We start from the raw sequence: 21,506 nt of genomic DNA, 5'->3' as shown, positions 1-21,506 counted from the left end.
GGTGTTTGGTGTGTTTGGTATGTTCAGTATGACTTTCTAAAAAATCATTTGGTTTTATTTCTGTTCCTTGGAAGATACTATTAAAAAGACTGGGAGAAAATACTTGCAAATCACATAACTGACAAAGAACTTGTTTTCAGAATATGTTAAAAAAAAAACTCTGAAAACTCAGTAACAAATTAAAAGTAACCCAGTTTGAAAATGCTAGAAATTATTACGGACAATTCACCAAAGATATAAAATGGCAAATAAGCACCATTAGTTATTAAGAAATGCAAATTAAAACCATACCCATTAGCATGGCTAAAAGTTTAAAAACTGACAATACCAAAAATGATGAAGTCCTGAATGGAGCAAGTGTAACTCATGTTTCTGTTAGGAATGTAAAATTATACAGCCTCTTTGAAAAGTAATTTGTCACCTTCTTATAAAGATAAGCAAACACTTATCCAGCGAACCCACTCCTAGGTAATTTCCTAAGAGAAATGAAAATCTTTTAGTATAAAAACCTGTACATGAATGCTTTTAGTGGCTTTATTCATAATTGACCTGAACTGAGATAAGTAGAATATCATCTGTGCAATGGAATACCACTCAGTAATAACAAAAACTATTGATGCATGTAACAACAGGGATGTGTCTCAAATGCTCTAGTGAAAAAAAACAGATGGTGAAGTATGTACTGTATGACTCCATTTGAAAGCAAAACTTAAAGGGACATAAAATACACCCATGGTTGTCAGGACCTGCACTAGGGACAGAGTCTGACTACATGGAGGCAAAATGAACTTTTGGGGGTGATATAACTGTTTTATGTCTTGATTGTGAGGGTACTTTCATGAATTCATTTGTTAGAACTTGCAGAAATGCACACTAAAAATGGCATGTTTTAGTATATGTGAGTTATACCTTAACTTTGTAAAAAATTATCAGGGTAGTATAAATTAAAATAAGTCTTTATGTCTTCACATATATAGTAGGCCAATATTAAGGATTATCCATGTTGTGAGTGTGGGGCCCTCCCACAGGCTGCCAATGGATGGAATTCTACTGGCATTAAATGTGCTTTCATAATCTGAAAAAAGTAAATATTAATTTTAGTAACAGGAGTAGTTATATTTGAGAGAACTTTCTAGCTTAAGTTTTAGTATGAAGGAACAATCTGGAAGTTATAACCAGGTTGTGTGTTTATTGTAATTCCTAGAAAGGCATACTGATTTTTTTAAATATAGGAAAATATGTGTTTTTGAACCATGTATCTAATTAAGTTATAATAGTTGGAGATCTGACCAAAACAAACATTTCAATAACTAATATTTGAATTTTGAATCTTCTTAAGTCAGATTTATTATTTTAAAATTTGTTTCTCTTTATACTCAAATGAGGATGTTAAAAAGTTTCCCCCAAAATGTAAACATTTTAAGGAGTCTAGGGTAGTGCTCTGTTGTTAAAGGACATACTCATTTTACTTTGTATCCCCAACACCCAGAAAACTTTGTTTGGTTAAACATTTTGTGCCCTTCAAAGAACCTAATCTTAGCAGAGGTTGCCTTATACAAATGATTTCTGTTAACTGATATTTTAATGGCTTGTCCATTCTTTTTTTTAAATTTATTTTTTAGTTATAGTTGGATGCAATATCTTTCTTTATTCATTTATTTTCATGTGGTGCTAAAGATCGAACCCAGAGCCTTACACATGCTAGGCGGGCGCTCCACCACCGAGCCACACTCCCAGCCCTGGCTTGTCCATTCTTATGTTTGCACATCTTCATCTTATGTAGCAGACTTGGTGTTTTAAACTCAATTTAAGAAAACATCAAAATACTCTACTAGTTATAAAACAAAAGTACTGAGTGCAGATTTCAGATTTATAAAGTGCTAACCGTATATTACATTAGTTGCACTTGACTGACAATTCAGAATTGGTCTAAATTTATCCTAAATTCAAACATTTCTGCTCTGTAGTTCAAAGTTAGACTCATAAAATTGCATTGTATTTGTCTTAATCCTGTTGGGAAATATGAAATCACTGCTCAAAACTACATTTAGTCACTGTATGTCACCAGTAATGCCACTCTTGAGTCCCTCAACTTCCGAATGATAAAAACAGGGAAACTCCTCATAAGAAAGTACTGTATGTTGCCATGCTCATGGTCCTTATTTCCACATTTTAAAAACACTTCTAATATATGAACATTATAGATTCTGTGATGAGTGTTACAGTAGAATTGGGGGGGGGGAATGTTAAAGATTTTTCCCCTTGAGCTTATAAAAGGAGATACCTAGATTTCAGAGAGTATTCTTAAAAAGATCTAATTTGGGAAAGGTATGAATTTGTAACTAATTCTTCATTGAGGTATTAGAACTACCTCCAGGGGTTGTTCTGGTTGGGTGGAAATTTCAAGGCAGCCAGAACATCCAGACTGGCTTTGTCTGGGAATGTGCCCATGGTGGCTGCCCATGTGGTGGCTCTGGCTTTAGTGTCACCTTCACCTTAAGAGCACACAAATCTGGACTGAGCAGGGAAATAGAACTAGAGGGTGATGGATGACACCTTCCCTGGCTTCATGAACACAAGATTTACTCCCTAGACACTGCAGTACCAAGATAGCACGAGAAATTGTCAGTCGTTGTGGTTTATCCGTTTTATTATATACTCTGTGGACTCTCTTATTACCCTATCCTTTTTTTTTTCTTTTATCACGTTTTATACATTAGTGACTTTAATATTTGAGTTTTAAATTTTCTTAACTCTTAAAGCAATTATTCATGCTGAATTTTAAAAGTTAAATAATTCTGACTGTAGCTATTCATGCTATAAAGAAATTGGTCTATGAATTTCTGAAAGGAGCCTTGCAGAATCAAGTTACCCAGATCACAGACTCAGAATTACTATCTCTGCGGGTGGATAATTTGTGCATTTTTCTATCACTTTGATTCCTCTAAAGAAGTTTCCACTTATTCCCTTAAAAATATCATATCATAATGTTCTGTTAAACACAGATAATTTTTAATTACTTTTTATGTATATATAAATGAGCATTATTGTAATTCAAATAACAGAAATATATTGAGTACAAAGTTTAAAGCCCTCTTTATTTTCCCTGTTTGTCCTGCTCCTGTACCTATTGGTCCCTGGAGGCTCTGCAGTTGTACATGTTATGTTGTTTTACAGAAGAGCGAACTAAGGCATATGGAAGCTGGGTTACTTACCAAGAATACACAACTAATCAATGATTACAGATTTTTTTTTTTTTTTTGTACTGGGAATTGAACTCAGGGGCACCCATCCACTGAGTCATATCCCCAGCCCTATTTTGTATTTTATTTAGAGACAGGGTCTCACTGAGTTGCTTAATGCCTTGCTTTTGCTGAGGCTGGCTTTGAACTCATGATCCTCCTGCCTCAGCCTCCTGAGCTGCTGGGATCACAGGTGTGCGCCATCGTGGCTGGCTTGATTACAGAATTTGAACTCAGGTCCCTCTGAAGGCTTTCCCCAAGCATGCATGCTTTCATTAGGCCATGGTGAACGAGATCACCCAGTGAGGATGTTTTAGCCTGGCTTATCTTTCCCTCTGTATTTGTAAAGTTCACATCCTGACTGTTACAAAAATTAGGTTTGTAAAGTGATTTATGAAGCTATGCTGAGTTGGAAGGGTGTCTGCTGCTCATCTGGTTTGGATTTGTGTGAACATGCACAGTCCCACAGTGTGTGATTGATAACCCTTTGACTTCTTGAACTTTTCTCTGTTTTCCTTGACTTGAAAAAACAAGTTTGTACAAGTCCTAAAATAGCTAACTAAAACAAACTGCAGCTTGTCTTCAATGATTACCCTCTCCAGTCTGCTCTGAGCATTTCTTAGTCTCCTTTCCCTCATAGTTTTATTTTTTGCAGGATAGAAATAACCACTACCTGCCCCTGTACCCTAAAACTCTGCTTCAACTGCCCTGTGGGGGACCCCACCCAAACAATATTTGCAAAACTGCTTTCTCTTTAGTTTTGAGTTCATTCCATTCATTAGACTTCTATTGAGCAGGCTCTAGCTAGGTGCAGGGGACATTTTCTACATTCAAGGATCTCAGGGCAGTGGAGGAAAATACAAGAAAACCTGTAATAATAGCTCATTGTGATGATGCTGAAAATATTAGTTGGCTCTGTTCTCCAGGTTGGTGGGCAGTATGAGGCAACCTCAGGGAAGATGAGGACCACTGGTGGAAGCCTTTGAGGATTTTCAGCATATGGTAGAATTGACAGTATCTCCTTGACTTGGAAGCCACAAGACCTATGAATGAGTGATCTTTGATGTCTCCTAAATTTAGATTGGGTGTGTGAAAGTACCATTGACCAAACTAGAGCACAGATGGGAACATACCACTTGGGGCAAAGTGGATAAGCTTAGTTTGAGCAGCATTGATTTTGGAAGTCACCAAGGGACATTTTGATGAATCTAAAAGGAGTGTTTTAAAGTAGGTTTGGGATTATGGCATTCATTCCCATTTCTTTTGTCGTTAAGGGAAAGAATGTTTCTCTGTTAAATAATAAAAAACTTGCTTCTAATTAGAGTATTGATGGACCCAGGATAACAAGGATATCCTAAAGCATGTCTAAAAGACTTATTCAAATTCTTCATTTCTCTTCTGCTTCACTCTTAACACTTTGTTCATTTTCAGAATGCTCTCTGGTCATGTTCCTTAGGGCTAAAAGCTGCTCTTGTTTGGAGCAAGAAAGAACCTTTAGTAATCAGAGCTCTGGGTGATTTTGGAGGCAGATCAGTAGCTCTTACTGTGTAAGCAGAAAATCAGATTGATAAAACCTGGGTGATTAGGTTTCTGAATATCAACACAAGAAAATAAAAGTCCTAGCTTTTCTTTTAGGCTCTTGGAACCTATATACTTCTGACATAGTATTTGCTGTTCTAAGAAAGCACTGCCTTTTACTTTAGTATTGGGTCATATGACAGTTGCTAGTGAACACAGTTGGAAGTGAAAAATGATTGCATAAATCTTAGCAGCTAATAAGTGGTGTTGAATGTAAAAGGTGCCCTTGTTTCATCTGTATTGGTTCACGACTTGTGGCTATACTGATAAATCTAGAAGAAAAAAAAGGTTTCTACTTAAAACCTTTCTTCTGTCTTCCCATTTTTAGTGCTTTCGAATCCCTCTGCTTTTTCTGTGTAAATAATTCACTTTAGAAATTTTTTTTTAAGATACTCTCTCAGGAGTCATGATACCCCCTTCATTTACTTTTTCTCAAATAAATGATTAGCATGTCCTTTTTGTTTTGTTTTCATTTTGATCTTTTTTTAGCCTGCTTAAAATGAACTTTTTAGTATAAACTACACCCCAACCCTAGAAATAGCATAATATAATTGTATTGTGATAAATAAATCTTCCAAGTATTTGCAGATGAGACTTCACTCATTTTGTGATCTTAATTCCAGCTAGGTGGAGATCAGCAAAATCCTTAGTACTGTCAAAGACTTCATTATCTTTCCACTCCTTCCCACATTTCCATGAGTTGCAAGATTTTTTTAACCAAACCACTTATGCTTATGTGATATTTTTTTTCATCTTTATTCAGCACAAGTGTATATCTATAGCTGGGTCTGAAATCAAAATATGTATTCCAGATAATGATATCAACATTAAGTTAGATTGTTCAGATGACTGATGTTAGTTAACCTATGTATAGAAAATTCCACCAACATTCTTTGAAAATGAAAATAAAGGCCCCAATCCATGTTCTAGGCCCCCACCCCAACACCCATTTATAGTTTTGATGGGCCCTTGCAGTCTAGCATTTTAACCTGAGGCTATCATCTACACCTTGGGAATTTGTAGTTTTATTAGTAAGCTTTGTAAGGAAGAGATAGTCTAAAATATCCACTAAAGTGAATTTTATTAAGGCAAGTACCACCTCCCTCTCCTATTATGGGGGAATGTAACAGATAGGCTTTCCTGATGGTATTCTTAGTGGCCTGTAACCAAATGGCTAGTCCTGGGGACCCACACTCCTAAAGAAGCCTTTCCCTGTCTCTGCCTCCTGTCTTCTTTAGTTTTCTTCCCCATTTTGGCTTTGTGTCTTCTTAAATTTGCTTTTGTTGTCTGTTTCCCTCAGTAAAGTCTTATAAGAGCAAAGGTATCTCTTTCATCTCTGTGCCTGGGAATAAGGATGGGACAGACATAGCTACCTCTGAATCTTTTCTCTGTGTAGAATACTTAGCTTAGATTCTATCTTAATACCCATCGCAGCTTGATGAGGAAGTAGATTACTATTAGTATTCCTATATTAAAGATAGGGATACATTCTTAAATAATTTGATTAATATCATATTACTGTGTTTGTTTAGTGACCTGTTTTTATCTTTTTCCTTTGTCCTTTGGGATGAAAAAAGTAAAATCATTCTAATACACCCCCCCAAAAAAAAGAGAGAGAGAAAGAAAGAGAAATAAGTATAGAAAATAAATGTACTTATCCCTCCGTATACACAGAGAATTGGTTCCAGGGGACCCTTCATACCAAGTCCAAGGATGCTCAGTTCCTTTATGTAAGATGGTGTTTGATTTGCATATAAGGTGCACATCCTCTTTGTATGCTTTAAATCATCTGTAGATTACTAATCATTTCTAATACAATAAAATTGCTGTGTAAATAGTTCTTATACTGAATTATTTAAAGGATAGTGACAAAAAAGTCTATATATGTCCAGTAATATATACAGGGTTTTGGTTTTTTTTTCTGAATAATCATGCTCAGTGAGGAAGTCATATGCCCATTCTAAGTCTTTGTCCTCTTTTGTTATACTCTTTTTCTACCTTAAGTGCGTCAAATTATGTTATCTAGCAACGTATTAAAGAATTTGATATAGAATTTTATTTCTAAATTTCTCAACTTTTAAGCATTTCCATGTTCAAAAATTATTTGAACTTTAATGGGAAACAGTGGAAATTGTGTGTGTGTGTGTGTGCGCGCGCACACACACACGCGCGCTTTTTTGCTTTTCTTTACGCTCTTCTAATTATGTATCGCTTTATAACCAGCAGTGGGTGTTAATTTTCTTGAGCAAAGAGAATATTTCTAAATTGTTGGACTTTTTGTTGCTTGTTAGGTTAAAATTTAACAGAAAAAGTTTTCTTTAATCAAATAAGGATTTTGTGTAATTGCTAGTTGATAGTTACATTATTCATTATATTTTTACAACATCAGTTTTGTATAATTACAACTTCAGATGTCAACTCCAGTTTATCATAAAAAGTAAAGAATAAGACTCATTTATCCACAGTTATAGTATGAGATGGTAGAGGAAATAATATAAATAAACTCATATAAGTTGTTGTTTTGTAGGATTTTTATGGAAAGATGGATTTATTACATATCAAATACTATGTATTAGTGGTTAGGTCTGATGATAGAAGTAGCATTAAAGGTTTTTGGCATTTGAACAATAGAAGAAAGAAGAGTTTTCATTTTAACTGCCCAGGTTTTAATGTTTTTGCATTTTTGTTATAATATCATTTAAAGTCCTTTCTTTGATGGAAGGGGGAGAGATAGCAAAGTTTATATATTGTAAACAAAAACTTGATAAATTTCCGTTCTGTGAAATGGATCATCAGTGGAAAGATAAGAGTTACTTTATAGTCAATTTCTAGAACATAATTGTTTTGTAAAATGAGGGACAGCGTGCAATAAAGGAAAATAATTATAATTGCCACTTGTTCACAGTGGTGGCTTGGGATTTGGGGCAGGTACCACAAATAGCAGGTTCAAGTTGTACAAAAAGAGTTTAAGTGCAACAGCAACAAAATTTCCTTTAAGTATCTCAATAAGGTTCTATTAGAATTGGGTTTTCACTGGTTATTAAAAGAATAACTGTGACCAATTGTCATTATTCAGATTGTTTGATTTTGAAAGGGTATGTTCCTCTGAATTCCAAGGTTAAGACTGAGAAATGACAGTCGGTGAGTGGGGTAGACTCCTGAGCCAGCTTGCTTCCCTGAGACAGTAGGTCAGATAATTCATGCATCCTACTAGCAGTGCCACACAGACTTCCTAGGAACCCTATAGAGCCAAGAGTTTGGACTGAGAGATCCATAGGTCTCTTTCATCCTCATTTATATTAATGTTTTAATTTTAAAATATTTTTTTCATCTCTTTCACTAATATCCATTAGAGCATCATTACTAAAATTTATTGTATATTTAAAATATCAGATTGTGTATAACTTTTTGGTTCCTGCNAAGGGGAAATTGCATGGAAATGGAAGGAGACCCTCAGAGTTATACAAAAGTACATACAAGAGGAAGTGAGGGGAAAGGGAAAAATTATACAAGGGGGACAAATGAATGTCAGTAGAGGGGGCAGAGAGAGAAGAGGGGAGGGGAGGGGAGGGGAGGGGGGATAGTAGAGGATAGGAAAGGCAGCAGAACACAACAGACACTAGTATGGCAATATGTAAATCAATGGATGTGTAACTGATGTGATTCTGCAATCTGTATATGGGGTAAAAATGGGAGCTCATAACCCACTTGAATCAAAGTGTGAAATATGATATATCAAGAACTATGTAATGTTTTGAACAACCAACAATAAAAAAAAAAAAAGAACAATTGAGATAATGTGACCTTAGGTAAAATCCTTTTCAGGTTTCAGATACTAATGTCTTAGTTTTAGCTCTGGCATACATTGTAAAGGGAAAAGGCAGTGTATTTGTCCTTTGATCTAAAAGCTAGATAGGTATTTCCCAGTAGATATTCTTGTTAGTAACAAAAATTAATTCATCTCTTCATTGAAGATTTATTGACCATTCACTATGTACTGGCACTTGATTAGGACCTTAAAAGAATTCAGTGAAGAAGATACATACCTTCCTGGCCCTATTTAGGCTTAAGTTTTCTTTCCTAGTTATTTTTACTTTGAGATATAAATGCTTTTGACTGCTCAAAATGAAATAATATTGTTAGTCTACTTTTACTCTTCTTAGTGTTTTTGGTTTTCTAACTAGTCCAATATTTAAAAATATGTTTTTGATTTGTAGATATATGGAGTCTGGGAGTGATCCTTTTCATGTTGGTATGTGGGCAACCACCATTTCAAGAGGCCAATGACAGTGAAACATTGACAATGATCATGGATTGCAAATACACAGTACCATCCCATGTGTCTAAAGAATGTAAAGAGTAAGTAAAAAAAAAAAGTATGTGGAAATATTAAGAACTAATGTTACAACAAGGAATTTTATCTAATGCCATTAACATGTCAAGAAATTATGAGATGGCTGCAGTATCTAGGTTTATTTAAATTTTTGATCATATTTTTTTCTTTTGTTGAGACTTTTTAGGGGGAGGGTTAGCTCCAGAATTTGATTTGAAATCCAATATAAAAGATTACAAAATGTACTCATATATTTCTTAAATGTTTATTTTCAAGAAATCCATTATATGTCTCTTTAGTCTACAGAAGTGGCAGTTACTTCACTTCAATCAAAGTGAAGACTTGCCATGAAAGCAGTGTTTTTCTGCAGCCACAAAAAGCAAGACCAATTGGAATTGTTGTAGTTGTTTTAAGTTCCAGAGAATAGTTAGTTCAGAAGAGATCAATCAGCACACTATTTTAGGATCTACATAGTATGTCTCATAATTTTATTCACATATTCCTCTCACCAATTTACTCAGCTCACTGAATATGTTCTTGTATTTCCTGACATCCATTGTTCTTGTTGAAAAGTCAGTTATCTTACTGTTGTCTCTGTGTATGTGTTTTGTCTTTCCTTTCAGACTGTTTTCAGATCTTCTACTTATTGTGTTTAGGATATGTTGGGCTTCCTGGTTCATGACTTGTGTCCTTATGTAAATTTGGAAAATTCTTAGCTAGTATCTTCTCAAATGCAGTTTCTTTTCCATTTTCTCATTTCCTTCTAGAACTCTGATTAGATATATGTTAGATATTTTCACTCTGTCCTCCTTATCTGTTCCTCTCTTATACTCCTATCATTTTCTTAGACCTTGTCTTTCAGTTCATTAATTCTCTTTATAAGTAGTTTGAAAAATTTGATATGATTTTTTTAAGGTTACAATGATTATTTTTATTTTTTACCTTTAGAAGCCTTATTTAGGTTTTTTGTTTGTTTGTTTTCCCAAGACTGCATAGTATAATTTTGTATGGTCTTTTTTTGCCTGGTCATATTTTCAAGCTTCTCTTAAACATATTTAACTCAGTTATGTTCTGTGTCTGATATTTCTGTATTTGAAGCATTTCCATTCTGATTTTGCTCTGTATTTCTTGGGTCTTGTTACTGGTGTCTTGCGTCCTTTGTGTTTTCTGACTGTGTTGCTCTTTGTAATATTTGGGGAATTCTGAGGCTTGGTTTTAATTTCTATTCCAATGGTAAGGATTTGTGTATTTACTTCTCTAGCTGATATCATTAGTTTGATTCACGGATTTGTGTGAAGACCAGTTAAGCTTACAGTTACAAGTTCTTAGAAGGAATTCTCACCCACCCTTCTTCCATAGTCAATATTGAGGCAGGCAAGTTTTCTTCTTAACCTCTTCTGAACAGTGGATTTCCTTCTCATTCACTCTTTTTTTTTTTAAGAGAGAGAGAATTTTTTAATATTTATTTCCTTTAGTTTTCGTCGGACACAACATCTCTGTTTGTATGTGGTGCTGAGGATCGAACCCGGGCCGCTCGCATGCCAGGCGAGCGCGCTACTGCTTGAGCCACATCCCCAGCCCCTCATTCACTCTTATACTGAGGTTTGGTCCTAGCTCTTTGCAAGGGCTCTTATACCATCATTAGTAGTCCCTACACGTTCTGTTACATGCACCCAATGTAGCCTTCAGAACCTAGACAGGAACAGGCAAAAACTAGCTTTGGCATTCATCTCCTAAAGGTCCTCCTTTCATTCTGTTTTTAGTTGCTAAGTATTTCTTGGTTTTGTTTGTTTGTTTTCTTACTAACAAAATGCTTTAAACAAGATATATTTCTTTCTTTTTTTGGTGGTGGTGGGGGGTGCGTAGCTACCAGGGATTCAACTTAGGGTTTCACCAAGTTGCTTAGTGCCTCACTTTTGCTGAGGCTGGCTTTGAACTCTCGATCCTCCTGCCTCAGCTATCCCAGTACAACCCCAATACATCCTGAGCTGCTGGGATTACAAGTGTGCACCACCGCACCCAGCTAACAAAATATATTTCTAAAAATACATTCCATGGTATTTAGTTGTTTTCATCAAGAGGGTCATTCATTCTTCCTGAGAAAGAAGTTGGTTAGTGTACTCTATTTTGTTTGTCATTGATGATCATTGTGTCTGGTTCTGATATTTCATTAAGCCTGTTAATTCAGGAGCAGATTTTGGTATCTAGCATTAGATGGTAGAGAAACTATATTTGTGTGTTTGGCTTACTTATCATTATATCTGGAGGTCATGATTTTTTATTTTACAAATATAATGACACTAAATTCTCGCTATTCCCATCTTTGCCCCTTCTACCACTAGGGACCTAATTAAATTTATGGTGGGGGTATAGGAAATAATTATTATTAATAAAATAATTTGCCACCTTAATCTTGCAAGCAGTGTGCTTTAACAATGGATGTACCTTCCTTTCCAGCTTAATCACACGGATGCTACAAAGAGATCCCAAGAGGAGGGCCTCTCTAGAAGAAATCGAAAACCATCCATGGCTTCAGGGAGTGGACCCTTCACCAGCCACAAAGTATAACATACCCCTTGTGTCATACAAAAATCTCTCTGAAGAGGAGCACAACAGTATCATTCAGCGCATGGTGCTTGGGGACATAGCGGATCGAGATGCCATTGTTGAGTATGTCAATGCTTATCAATACAGGGGACCACAGCTTTAGGATTCCCAGAATGGGCTTTCTTCCTTATTCTTCAGAGCCTTCAGATACTGTGTAATGGATAGAGTTCTAGTTAATAGGAATTGTCATTTACCTCTAGCATTCCTGGTCCAGTGCTTCACACAGACAGTCAAGTAAACAAAACTGGGTGGTGGTGGTGGTGAGTGCTGTGGCGTTTCTGACTTTCTGTGGGGTGTATTGGGATAGCTTGTTTTGTGTCTCAGTATGAACCCTGTCTGTAGATGTACATCCTCTTCATTCTTGTGTCTCCTGCTGGTCCCCATAGTGAGTAGGGAGACCAGGAAGCACCATGGGCTTAGACTGACTTAAATCGGGGGTTGGTAAATGCATATTATTAAAAGTAAAGTTTTATTCAACCACAGCTATAGCCATTAGTTTTGCACTATAATGATCGGGTGTCTATCTTCTTCAGAGTCCTTGCTGCAGCAACCTGGAACCTGCAAGTTATGCAAGTTGTTAATTAAAGCCAAAGCCTTTTTTTTTTTTTTTTTTCCAGGGGATGGGGTTGGTATTGGGATGAAACCCAGGGCGTTGTTCATGCTAGGCAAGTGCTCCCCCAGGTTCAGCTTCAAAGTTAGTTTTCAATAACCTGAGCAGTTTGAAATCAAGGAAAATGCAGATTAAAGATGCACTTGCTTTGTTCTAATGATGAGTAATTTTTATAAAAAGTCCAGACTAAATACATGCAGCATTTCTATAAGTGAAAAGTCAAAAATTATTTAATGTATTGAAAGACAGTGAGTATGAGGAAAAGAGATATAACCTGGGAGGCAAAAAAGATGTTCCCTTCAGGGTTTCTTGTGGTCTTATCATGAGATCTAACCCATCACCTTGATCTAGTGGAGAAGAGGCCCCAGGCTGACCCACAGCCCCTGCCATGTGTTGGCCATTTGGGGGTGCACCAGCAGTAGACTAGTCTCTAAGAAGGGTGGGGTCTGTATAAGGGACATATCTTAAGGGTGAGTTTTTTCCTCCTTCTTTCAATACTGGGGATTGAAACCAAGGGGCACTCTTCCACTGAACTGTATCCCCAACCCTTTTTATTTTTTTAACTTTGCTAAGTTGCCTAGGCTGGCCTCGAATTTACAGTCCTCCTCCTTCAGCCTCTAGAGTAGCTGGGATTACAGATATGTACCACCATGAGGGTATTTTTAGTACACTGGAAAAAGGATATACAAAAATAAATCCAGGTTCTCAGTTTAAGTACAAATGTCTGCAGATTGCCAAAGTATATCATGAGTCTTCATAGATCAACCCATAGCTACTCAGATGACTTAAGCAGAGAAGAGAACATTTTGCCATTTCTGCTGGGGACAATCACTTTAGGAATGTGTAGAAAATGATTTTTTATTTTGAATGGGTAAAAACTGTTTGTTTCTTCCTGAATTGGCTCAGTGTTCTTAACTTAAATACAAATAACCATACATAGTTGTGTCATATAGAACTACTTAATTAATCATGTAATTTAGTTTAAATTCAAAGGAGATGTAAGTTGAAATGGTTCAGGTAGCTGCAGTTTGCCCATTCACTAGCTTCCCAAGCATAGCAGGAGCTGGGAAACCCAAGGTCACTCACTGCTTTCTGAGTGAGTCTTACTTCTTTCCAGCTGCTCATGTTATGGAGAAGCTACTCATTTTGAGGGCAAGCCCTGAGACTTATAGTATGTCCCCTGAACACTGTTAACTGCCGCCTTTGGCAGTCAGCTGAAAAAACAACTCTGAGAAGTCATTCTGCCCCCTGAATTTCACCTTGGCCTCTTCCTTTCTGGCCCTGCCCTGCCCTGCTATGCCCCGTCCCACCTCCCTTTGGCTGTTTCTCTTTCTCCCCTGCATATTTTATAAAAAGTGATCTTGGAATCATTTTTTTCTTAAAGTCTTCATTGTCTTTTTTCGCTAAATGCAAAGTCTCTGAAAATCATAGTTACATCTTTTTGGGACTTGTAGGGGTTTTCTGAAACACTCATGGTATGTCCCATGACAGGCCAGCCACAGGAAAGCAGACAGACCATGTGCCTTGTTTGACATTGTGCCCCAATACCTAGCCAGCACAGTGCCTGCACGGATGAGGTACTCTGCAAGCATTACCATTTAAACAGATGAGTAAATAAAATATATTGATTTTATTTAAAGAAGAGGTCAGTGACATACTTTCAATTAATTGATGGTAGCAATTCTGTAATACTTAAAATGCTAATAAGCGTAGAGTGTGAAAATAACATTTCCTAATTTTTTTGATACTAGCATTTCAGTGCACATTCATGTAACACAGACTTTGTCTTCATTTTGGTTTTTTTGGTACCAGGGATTGAACTCAGTGGCACTTGACCACTGAGCCACATCCCCAGCCCTATTTTGTATTTCATTTAGAGACAAGGTCTCACTGAGTTGCTTACGACCTCACTAAGTTGCTGAGGTTGGCTTTGAACTTGCGATCCTCCTGCCTCAGCCTTCTGAGCTACTGGGATTACAGGGGTGTACCACCACACCTGGCTTCATTTTGTTCTTTAAATGGAAGAAATTAACAAATACACTACATACAAGTTAATTTTCAAATAATGTTTATGTTCTTAGAAGCACCATTACTTTTTCTTATGGATCTGAAACTGACATCCAGCCCAGCTGCTATCTGCAGTTTTTTTGTTTTTTCTCCCACTGAAAATGAATATTTTTATGCAGTTATTTTTTAGACTTTCAAGAGTGACCTAATTTGTTTGTTTTTCTGGTTTACATTTTGCATACTTTTAAAGCTTCCCAAATGAATTTCATTTGCTTGTACCTTTTTTTTTCCTAATTATAAAAAAAAGCCTATCTCTAGCTTATGTTTGTTCTCATCTCGTTTTTCTCAGAGCACTGGAAACCAACAGGTATAACCACATCACGGCCACTTACTTCTTGCTTGCTGAAAGGATCCTGAGAGAAAAGCAAGAAAAAGAAATACAAACTAGATCTGCCAGCCCTAGCAATATCAAGGCCCAGTTTAGGTGAGAAAAATGTCTTCACTGATTTTAGTAAGTTACGTTTTGAAATAGTGAACTATTTTGTGTGAATGCTTCCTAACCCTAGGGTGAGAGGGTCTTAACAGTGATGGCAGCCTCATTGGAGAGGGCAGACCTGGTCTGCTGGGGGCAGCTGAGGTCTTGGTTCTCTCATCACCAGCTGCTTCCCTTCTTGGGCTCAGTGGGGGATGGTGGGGGTAGGTAACTGTTGGAGAAACAGCCTCTAGCCAGTATGTCTGCTAGTTGTTTTCATTAAATTCTTCCAAATCTGACGTGTTGCTTTCTTAAGTTTTTATCCCAGGAACAATGTTGAATTTTCCCTCGTCTTTTTTTTTTTTTTTTTTTTTAAAGAGAGAGAGAGAGAATTTTTTAATATTTATTTTTTAGTTTTCAGTGAACACAACATCTTTATTTTTATGTGGTGCTGAGGATCAAACCCAGCGCCCCGCGCGTGCCAGGCAAGCGCATTACCGCTTGAGCCACATCCCCAGCCCTTCCCTCTTTTTTTTTAAATAATTTTTAAAGATACATAGGGTATTTTTGTGCCATCTATGCTATCTCAGGATTTTAGGTATTGGGCAGTCAGATCAGCTAGTCAATTCATCAGCTGCTTGACTTTTCTGTGATGTAGTTGCCTAATCTGTAAAATGGGTATAGTACTATTTACTTATTGGGATTGTAGTGAGGGGTAAACAAATGACTATACATTAAGGTCTAAGACCAGGCTCTTTGTTTGCTCCCATTGTTAGAACTGTCTGATCACCACTTTCATCTTTAATAAAGTAGTTCTACCAGGCTTTGTAGTTTGCAGAGTGAAGCATAGACTGAGGGGGTTAATAATCATGATATCATCTGAGGTTGCTGTCATCAAGTCTGTGTAAACTTAGGTGACTCTGTGGCTTGATTTCTTCATCTGTTAAAAGGTGGATAAATAATAGCATTGAGTTGTTGTGGGGTTCAGTGAATTAGTCTTGCATGGCTCTTGTAGCACTGACTGGCTTCTAGTAAACACACAGTCATGTGAACTTTCCATTCAAGATTCATTTGTAATTTTTTTTTAGCAGTTTTGCTTTGTCTTTGAGATGATTTTTCTCCCATTGCTATGGCTATAAAGATTACTTACTTAGTTTTACAGTGTTGAGTGCAGATTTGTACTCAATATATGAGTTGTTTAATGTTTTGATTATCTCACATTAACAGCCATTGGTTGAGGAACAACTTTCAAGGACACTGCCCCCTACAGCTGAGGCACTTATCCTTGTTTCTGGGTGTGGACTCTCAGGGTGGATTTTGGCTTTAAGTTGGAGGAAGGAAAGCCATCCACCTGTGTGTGGTCTGTATCTTATTCTCATTCTCACATTGATTGACCGCAGTTCATAAAGTACCTCATGTGCCACCACAGGGAGTTGCTCAGTGTGTGCTGGGGTATCTGAGCAGCTGCTCAGGTTTGGAATAGCTCCACTGTGCAGGGCCACACGGCTCACAGAGCTTGTATGATTGTGTCGATGGAAGATGATTTTTCCAGAGATGCTCTTGATCTTAAAAATATTATTAAACACTCACCTGTTACAAAGTACCTGCAGTGGCTCTGAAAGATAGCTTACTTCCTCCTTGAAGGGTAGGATGAGGCTCTGAGTTGGGGTAAGGATGTCTGTTGTAAAATCCCTAGGCAGTTTTTTAAAGTTATAGATTTAATTGGGTTTTATTTTTAGGCTACAAAAATTGGTGTGAAATGAAAATGTCACAGTGTGAAAATGACTGTTTTAAATGTCTCTGGCATCTACTATTCCTCTGGGCAGAGAGGACAGTTGAGAATTGAAACATGTTTTTTCAAAACAGAGGCTAGAGAGCCTCATTTTCGTAAGTTCTCTTTGGCCACCAGGCAATGTTCTCATCATTTAGGTGACTTTAAATCAAAGAATAAAATCAAAGTTTAAATAATAAGTCAGTTTTTCTATCTAGTACACTTGTGTGGACATCCCAAAATGTGCTTATTTACACTTAGTGTTTTTTATTGGAGAGGAGATGCACATATGCTAATTATACTTCACCTTTAAACTATTTCCACTTATTTGTATTAATGCTCAGCTTTTGCCCCATCATGTAAAATCAGTACTGGGAATTCCAGGTGAATCTTTTCTAGCAATAATGTAACTTTAAAGGAACAAAATACATGTGCTGTTCAAGTTTTGAAAAGCTTGTGCTTTCTCAAGAGATTTATCTTGTAGCATAAAACTTTTATGTAGATGCAGTTGGTCTTTGCCCCATTTTCTTTCCTGATGCCTATGATGAAGTTGCCCTTTGTCCATGTTTCAAGTGATGTTTGCCCTTCTGGCGTCCTTGCTGATGTTTGCAGATGTGAAATGGGTTTTCAAGGCTCCTGCTGCTTTTCCGTTTCAAGTCTGTAGATTTTGTCCCAGTAAGTTTTCATAGTGTCCCTTACTAATGTGTGCATGTGACTCAATGGCTCTTTTCTTTTCCCATCTGTTACACAGGCAGTCATGGCCAACCAAAATCGATGTACCCCAGGACCTTGAGGATGACCTCACGGCTACACCTTTGTCCCATGCGACTGTTCCCCAGTCTCCTGCGCGGGCTGCTGACAATGTCCTTAATGGCCACAGGAGCAAAGGCCTGTGTGATTCAGCGAAGAAAGACGACCTGCAGGAGTTGGCTGGACCAGCACTCTCCACGGTGCCACCCACAACCTTAAAACCCACCGCCAGTGGGCGGAAGTGTCTGTTTAGGGTGGAGGAAGATGAGGAGGAGGATGAAGAGGATAAGAAACCCATGTCCCTCTCAACACAAGTGGTTCTGCGCCGTAAGCCCTCAGTGACCAACCGTCTGACATCTAGGAAGAGTGCTCCTGTCCTCAACCAGATCTTTGAAGAAGGGGAATCCGATGATGAATTTGACATGGATGAGAATCTGCCTCCCAAGCTGAGCAGGTTAAAGATGAACATTGCTTCCCCCGGGACTGTCCACAAACGCTACCACCGGAGGAAAAGTCAGGGCCGGGGCTCCAGCTGCAGTAGTTCAGAAACCAGTGACGATGATTCTGAAAGCCGGAGGCGCCTGGATAAAGATAGCGGGTTCACCTACTCTTGGCACCGCCGGGATAGCAGTGAGGGCCCCCCTGGCAGCGAGGGGGATGGCGGGGGCCAGAGCAAGCCAAGCAATGGCAGTGGAGGGGCGGACAAGGCCAGCCCCAGTGAGAACAATGCTGGTGGGGGCAGCCCCTCCAGTGGCTCTGGTGGCAACCCCACCAACACATCAGGCAGCACGCGCCGCTGTGCTGGTCCCAGCAACTCCATGCAGCTGGCCTCACGCAGTGCGGGGGAGCTCGTGGAGAGCCTCAAACTCATGAGCCTCTGCCTCGGCTCCCAGCTTCACGGCAGCACCAAGTACATTATTGATCCCCAGAAGGGCTTGTCGTTTTCCAGTGTGAAGGTCCAGGAAAAGTCCACATGGAAAATGTGCATCAGCTCCACAGGGAATGCAGGGCAGGCCCCTGCAATGGGCAGTATAAAGTTTTTCTCTGACCACATGGCAGATACCACCACTGAATTGGAACGAATAAAGAACAGGAACCTGAAAAATAACGTGCTCCAGCTACCTCTGTGTGAAAAGACCATCTCTGTGAACATTCAGCGGAACCCTAAGGAGGGGCTGCTGTGTGCCTCCAGCCAGGCCAGCTGCTGCCACGTCATTTGACTGCGGCCCACTGACCACTGGCACACCTCCTGCTCAGAGCCGCAAAGACCGGCTCACTTCACTGTTTCCTTTCTGTTTTACTCTTTGAAAGTGGGTGTTCTGAGCAATTATTTATCACCTTTTCGTTTGTTCTCCTGATGCTGTGACAATGCATGGTCTTTGTGCATGCTGCTAGACTCTCTTCTTTCCCAGCCGAAAAGTCTACTGTGTAATTTTTACATTCATAATTTTAATGTGGATGATCAGGATTCAATTAAAATGTATCTTTGGAACCTAACGTAAATGGAGCACTTAAAAATTTGATGTTCTGCACTTAACCTAGAGAGAGAAAATGCTTTTGTTTCCTTGTTAAAAAAAAAAAAAAATCTAAATTCCTGTCCTGACCTTCTGTGATACAGAAACTCCGTGCTCTGAGGCACACTGTGGTGTCTGAGACAGAACCAAAGCAATAACGTGGTGAAGCCGACAGGCCTGGGTGCAAGCCCATGCTGCCCAGCCGCCCAGGGCCTGTGCAGAGCAGAGGACAGCAAGCATCTGCACTGAGAACCTTAGAACTATGATTTAAACATACCCACACCTGTTTGTCTTAAGCTATAGTGTGAAAAAAAAGTTTGGGCTCTTAAAATTTAACTGAAGAAGATTTTCTTGTTTTTGTAATAGGTGAGATAAAGTACTTAGATTTGTAAGGCAGCTTCCCCTGTAGTGATGAATTACAAGCAGACAATCTTTTGTAATGTGACAAAGTGAATTAATGTCTTAACTCCACTTATAGAGTATATGTCTGTCTAACAGAACAGAAAGATGCTCTGTGTAAATTCCTTCCTGTAGGGCACGCTGCAGGGAATCCTTCAAAATCATATCGATAGAAGAAACTGGAGGGCCTAGTACAGAAGCAGAGGTGCACACACATGTTGGCAAGTCAAAACTCATAAATTAAAACAAGTAAGTTTTTTTTTTTAGGAATTTGTTAACTAGGTTGTCTCTTTTGTTAATTCCATTCCATTCCATCCTTTGGCTCAGCTAGCCATGAAAATTGGCTGATTAAAAATATACATGAAAGGGTAAAATTCACACAGCAAACAAAAATGCACAAAGCCTGCTTTGTAACTCCCCCCCGCAAGTGTTTCCCTTTGCTTTCCTGCCATTTCCTGCCAAACAATAATCAAAGAACTCTTGCTTTAAACTATTCCTGTATAAAGACTACTTTGACCAGATAATCATCTCTCCTGGCATTCTTTCTTGTAGGATGCAATATATTGCAGATTGTGAATTTTAGAAGGAGCCAGATCTATTTTTTCATACTATGTCCTGGGGGGGTCTTAGAAATAGTGCTTATCAACGTTGGTAATAGGATGTGACTGGGCTGTGGGCCCTTCCCCTCCTGTCATGGCTCCAGGTGAGGAACTGAGATGCATCTGGTCACGTACTTGAGAGAGTGGGCAGAGCACCAAAGAGCTGCATTACGTTGGTCATGGTTTCTTCAAGTACTACTCAACTGACTCTGCTACTTTAGGAATAATATATTTTACTCAGAACTCTGAACTTCACAGTATATCTAACTATACTAAGTAAAATGATACTTAAAATGCTTAATTTACTTTCTAGACCTAGGCTAGCTAGATACGTTTTAAGCTACAGCTCTAGTTCATTGTGATATTTATCATTGAAAGCTATGAAAATAGATGTGTGGGTGAAGCCATAGAACATATTTGCTTGAAACTTTTGAGCAGGGATCATATAAAGGGCCAGAAATAAGATGTGTGGTTCACATAGATCGTGAGCGTAACATCTGTATTAAACGTAGGAGAGAAGTTTATAAAGGGCATTGGCAATAAACTCTTTGTTGCAGCTGTTTTCCAAGTAATGTAAATACTTTTTCCTGTGATTATGTATAGCCTTGGAATGGCACCTTTTAACTAACCCACATGTGTTTGGTTTTCAATGGTTTTTTATATTCAGATGTATATATGGTGCTCACTTTAGGATCAGCAGTGTTGACCATTTATGCTGCATAGCTGTATTATAGCCTTATTAGTTGTGTGTGGTTGGGTGACCCTCTGGGTATACAGCTGTCTGTCTGAGTGTTGTCTAACTCATTTGTTGATAAGTGAATGATTGTGCATGTGTTGTATGTCATAGTATGTCGTCACATAAAAGGGAGGGAGCGGAAAACCATTACATTAAGATAATATTGGACCAAACTACTTACTTGCGCTAAACAGTTACTTGTACCCCTTAACCTGTCTTCAAAAGTTGCATATAGTTACAGTAGTGTATATTAAATATTGTGGGAAAACAGTTAGTCTTGTATTTTTCTGTATGTGTGTATATACATATAATTATGTACTTCTGGCAATTCTATCTGTATTTAAAGATGTGACAATCTTGACACCGATTTTAAGACTAGCCGTGAGACTGAATTAAAGATGATATCCCTACCAAGTGAAAATTGATGTGTGTTAAGAGGGTACAGAATTATCAACTGATTTGGTCAGTTGCTTCCAATTCTGGTTGATTTTCCTCATTGTGTAAACATTGGCAGGTATGTGACAAATGGGAAAATAACCCAAATAATAAAGTGACATATTGGTGTTCAGCAATATAAACCGTGTCCCGTGTTGTGTTTTTTTCTCATGAATGCAGCTTTGTGTTTTCCCAGCCTAGCCCACTTATACCCAGCTTCCCAATATTTCCCTAAATCTGCATCACCAGATGTGCCTCAAAAAATAGTCAAGATGACCATTCTTGCTTTAAACTCAGGACCACCAATACCAAGTGGGTGCTAGGGTTGCCTTTAAACCTTGTTTCTCCATTTGATCTGCTTTCTTTACTTGGCTGACTGGTCACCATGCTCCCTGATAAACTGAAGCAATTAGCACTTCTGCAAGCGTCCACTTTCCTCCTCCCATGTGTGTC

General features: G+C 38.2%; 1 protein-coding gene across 2 annotated transcripts in view; it reads left to right on the top strand.

The window, feature by feature from the left end:
• Snrk (SNF related kinase) overlaps positions 1-21,196 on the top strand; it is a 46,917-nt gene extending 25,721 nt beyond the window's left edge. For both annotated transcript variants that reach the window (XM_048795000.1, XM_015489410.2), the window contains 4 exons: positions 9,038-9,179; positions 11,611-11,823; positions 14,727-14,861; positions 17,372-21,196. In XM_048795000.1, the coding sequence (XP_048650957.1) occupies positions 9,038-9,179; positions 11,611-11,823; positions 14,727-14,861; positions 17,372-18,590 (1,709 nt within the window). In that variant the 3' untranslated portion in view covers positions 18,591-21,196. The remainder of the gene's footprint in view (positions 1-9,037; positions 9,180-11,610; positions 11,824-14,726; positions 14,862-17,371) is intronic.
• Positions 21,197-21,506: the final 310 nt, after the last annotated feature.

This window comes from Marmota marmota, unplaced genomic scaffold (genome assembly GCF_001458135.2).
Source record: "Marmota marmota marmota unplaced genomic scaffold, marMar, whole genome shotgun sequence".
Taxonomy (NCBI): Eukaryota; Metazoa; Chordata; class Mammalia; order Rodentia; family Sciuridae; genus Marmota; species Marmota marmota.
Note: the sequence above shows the minus strand (reverse complement) of the source record. Positions and strands in the feature narration are given on the sequence as shown.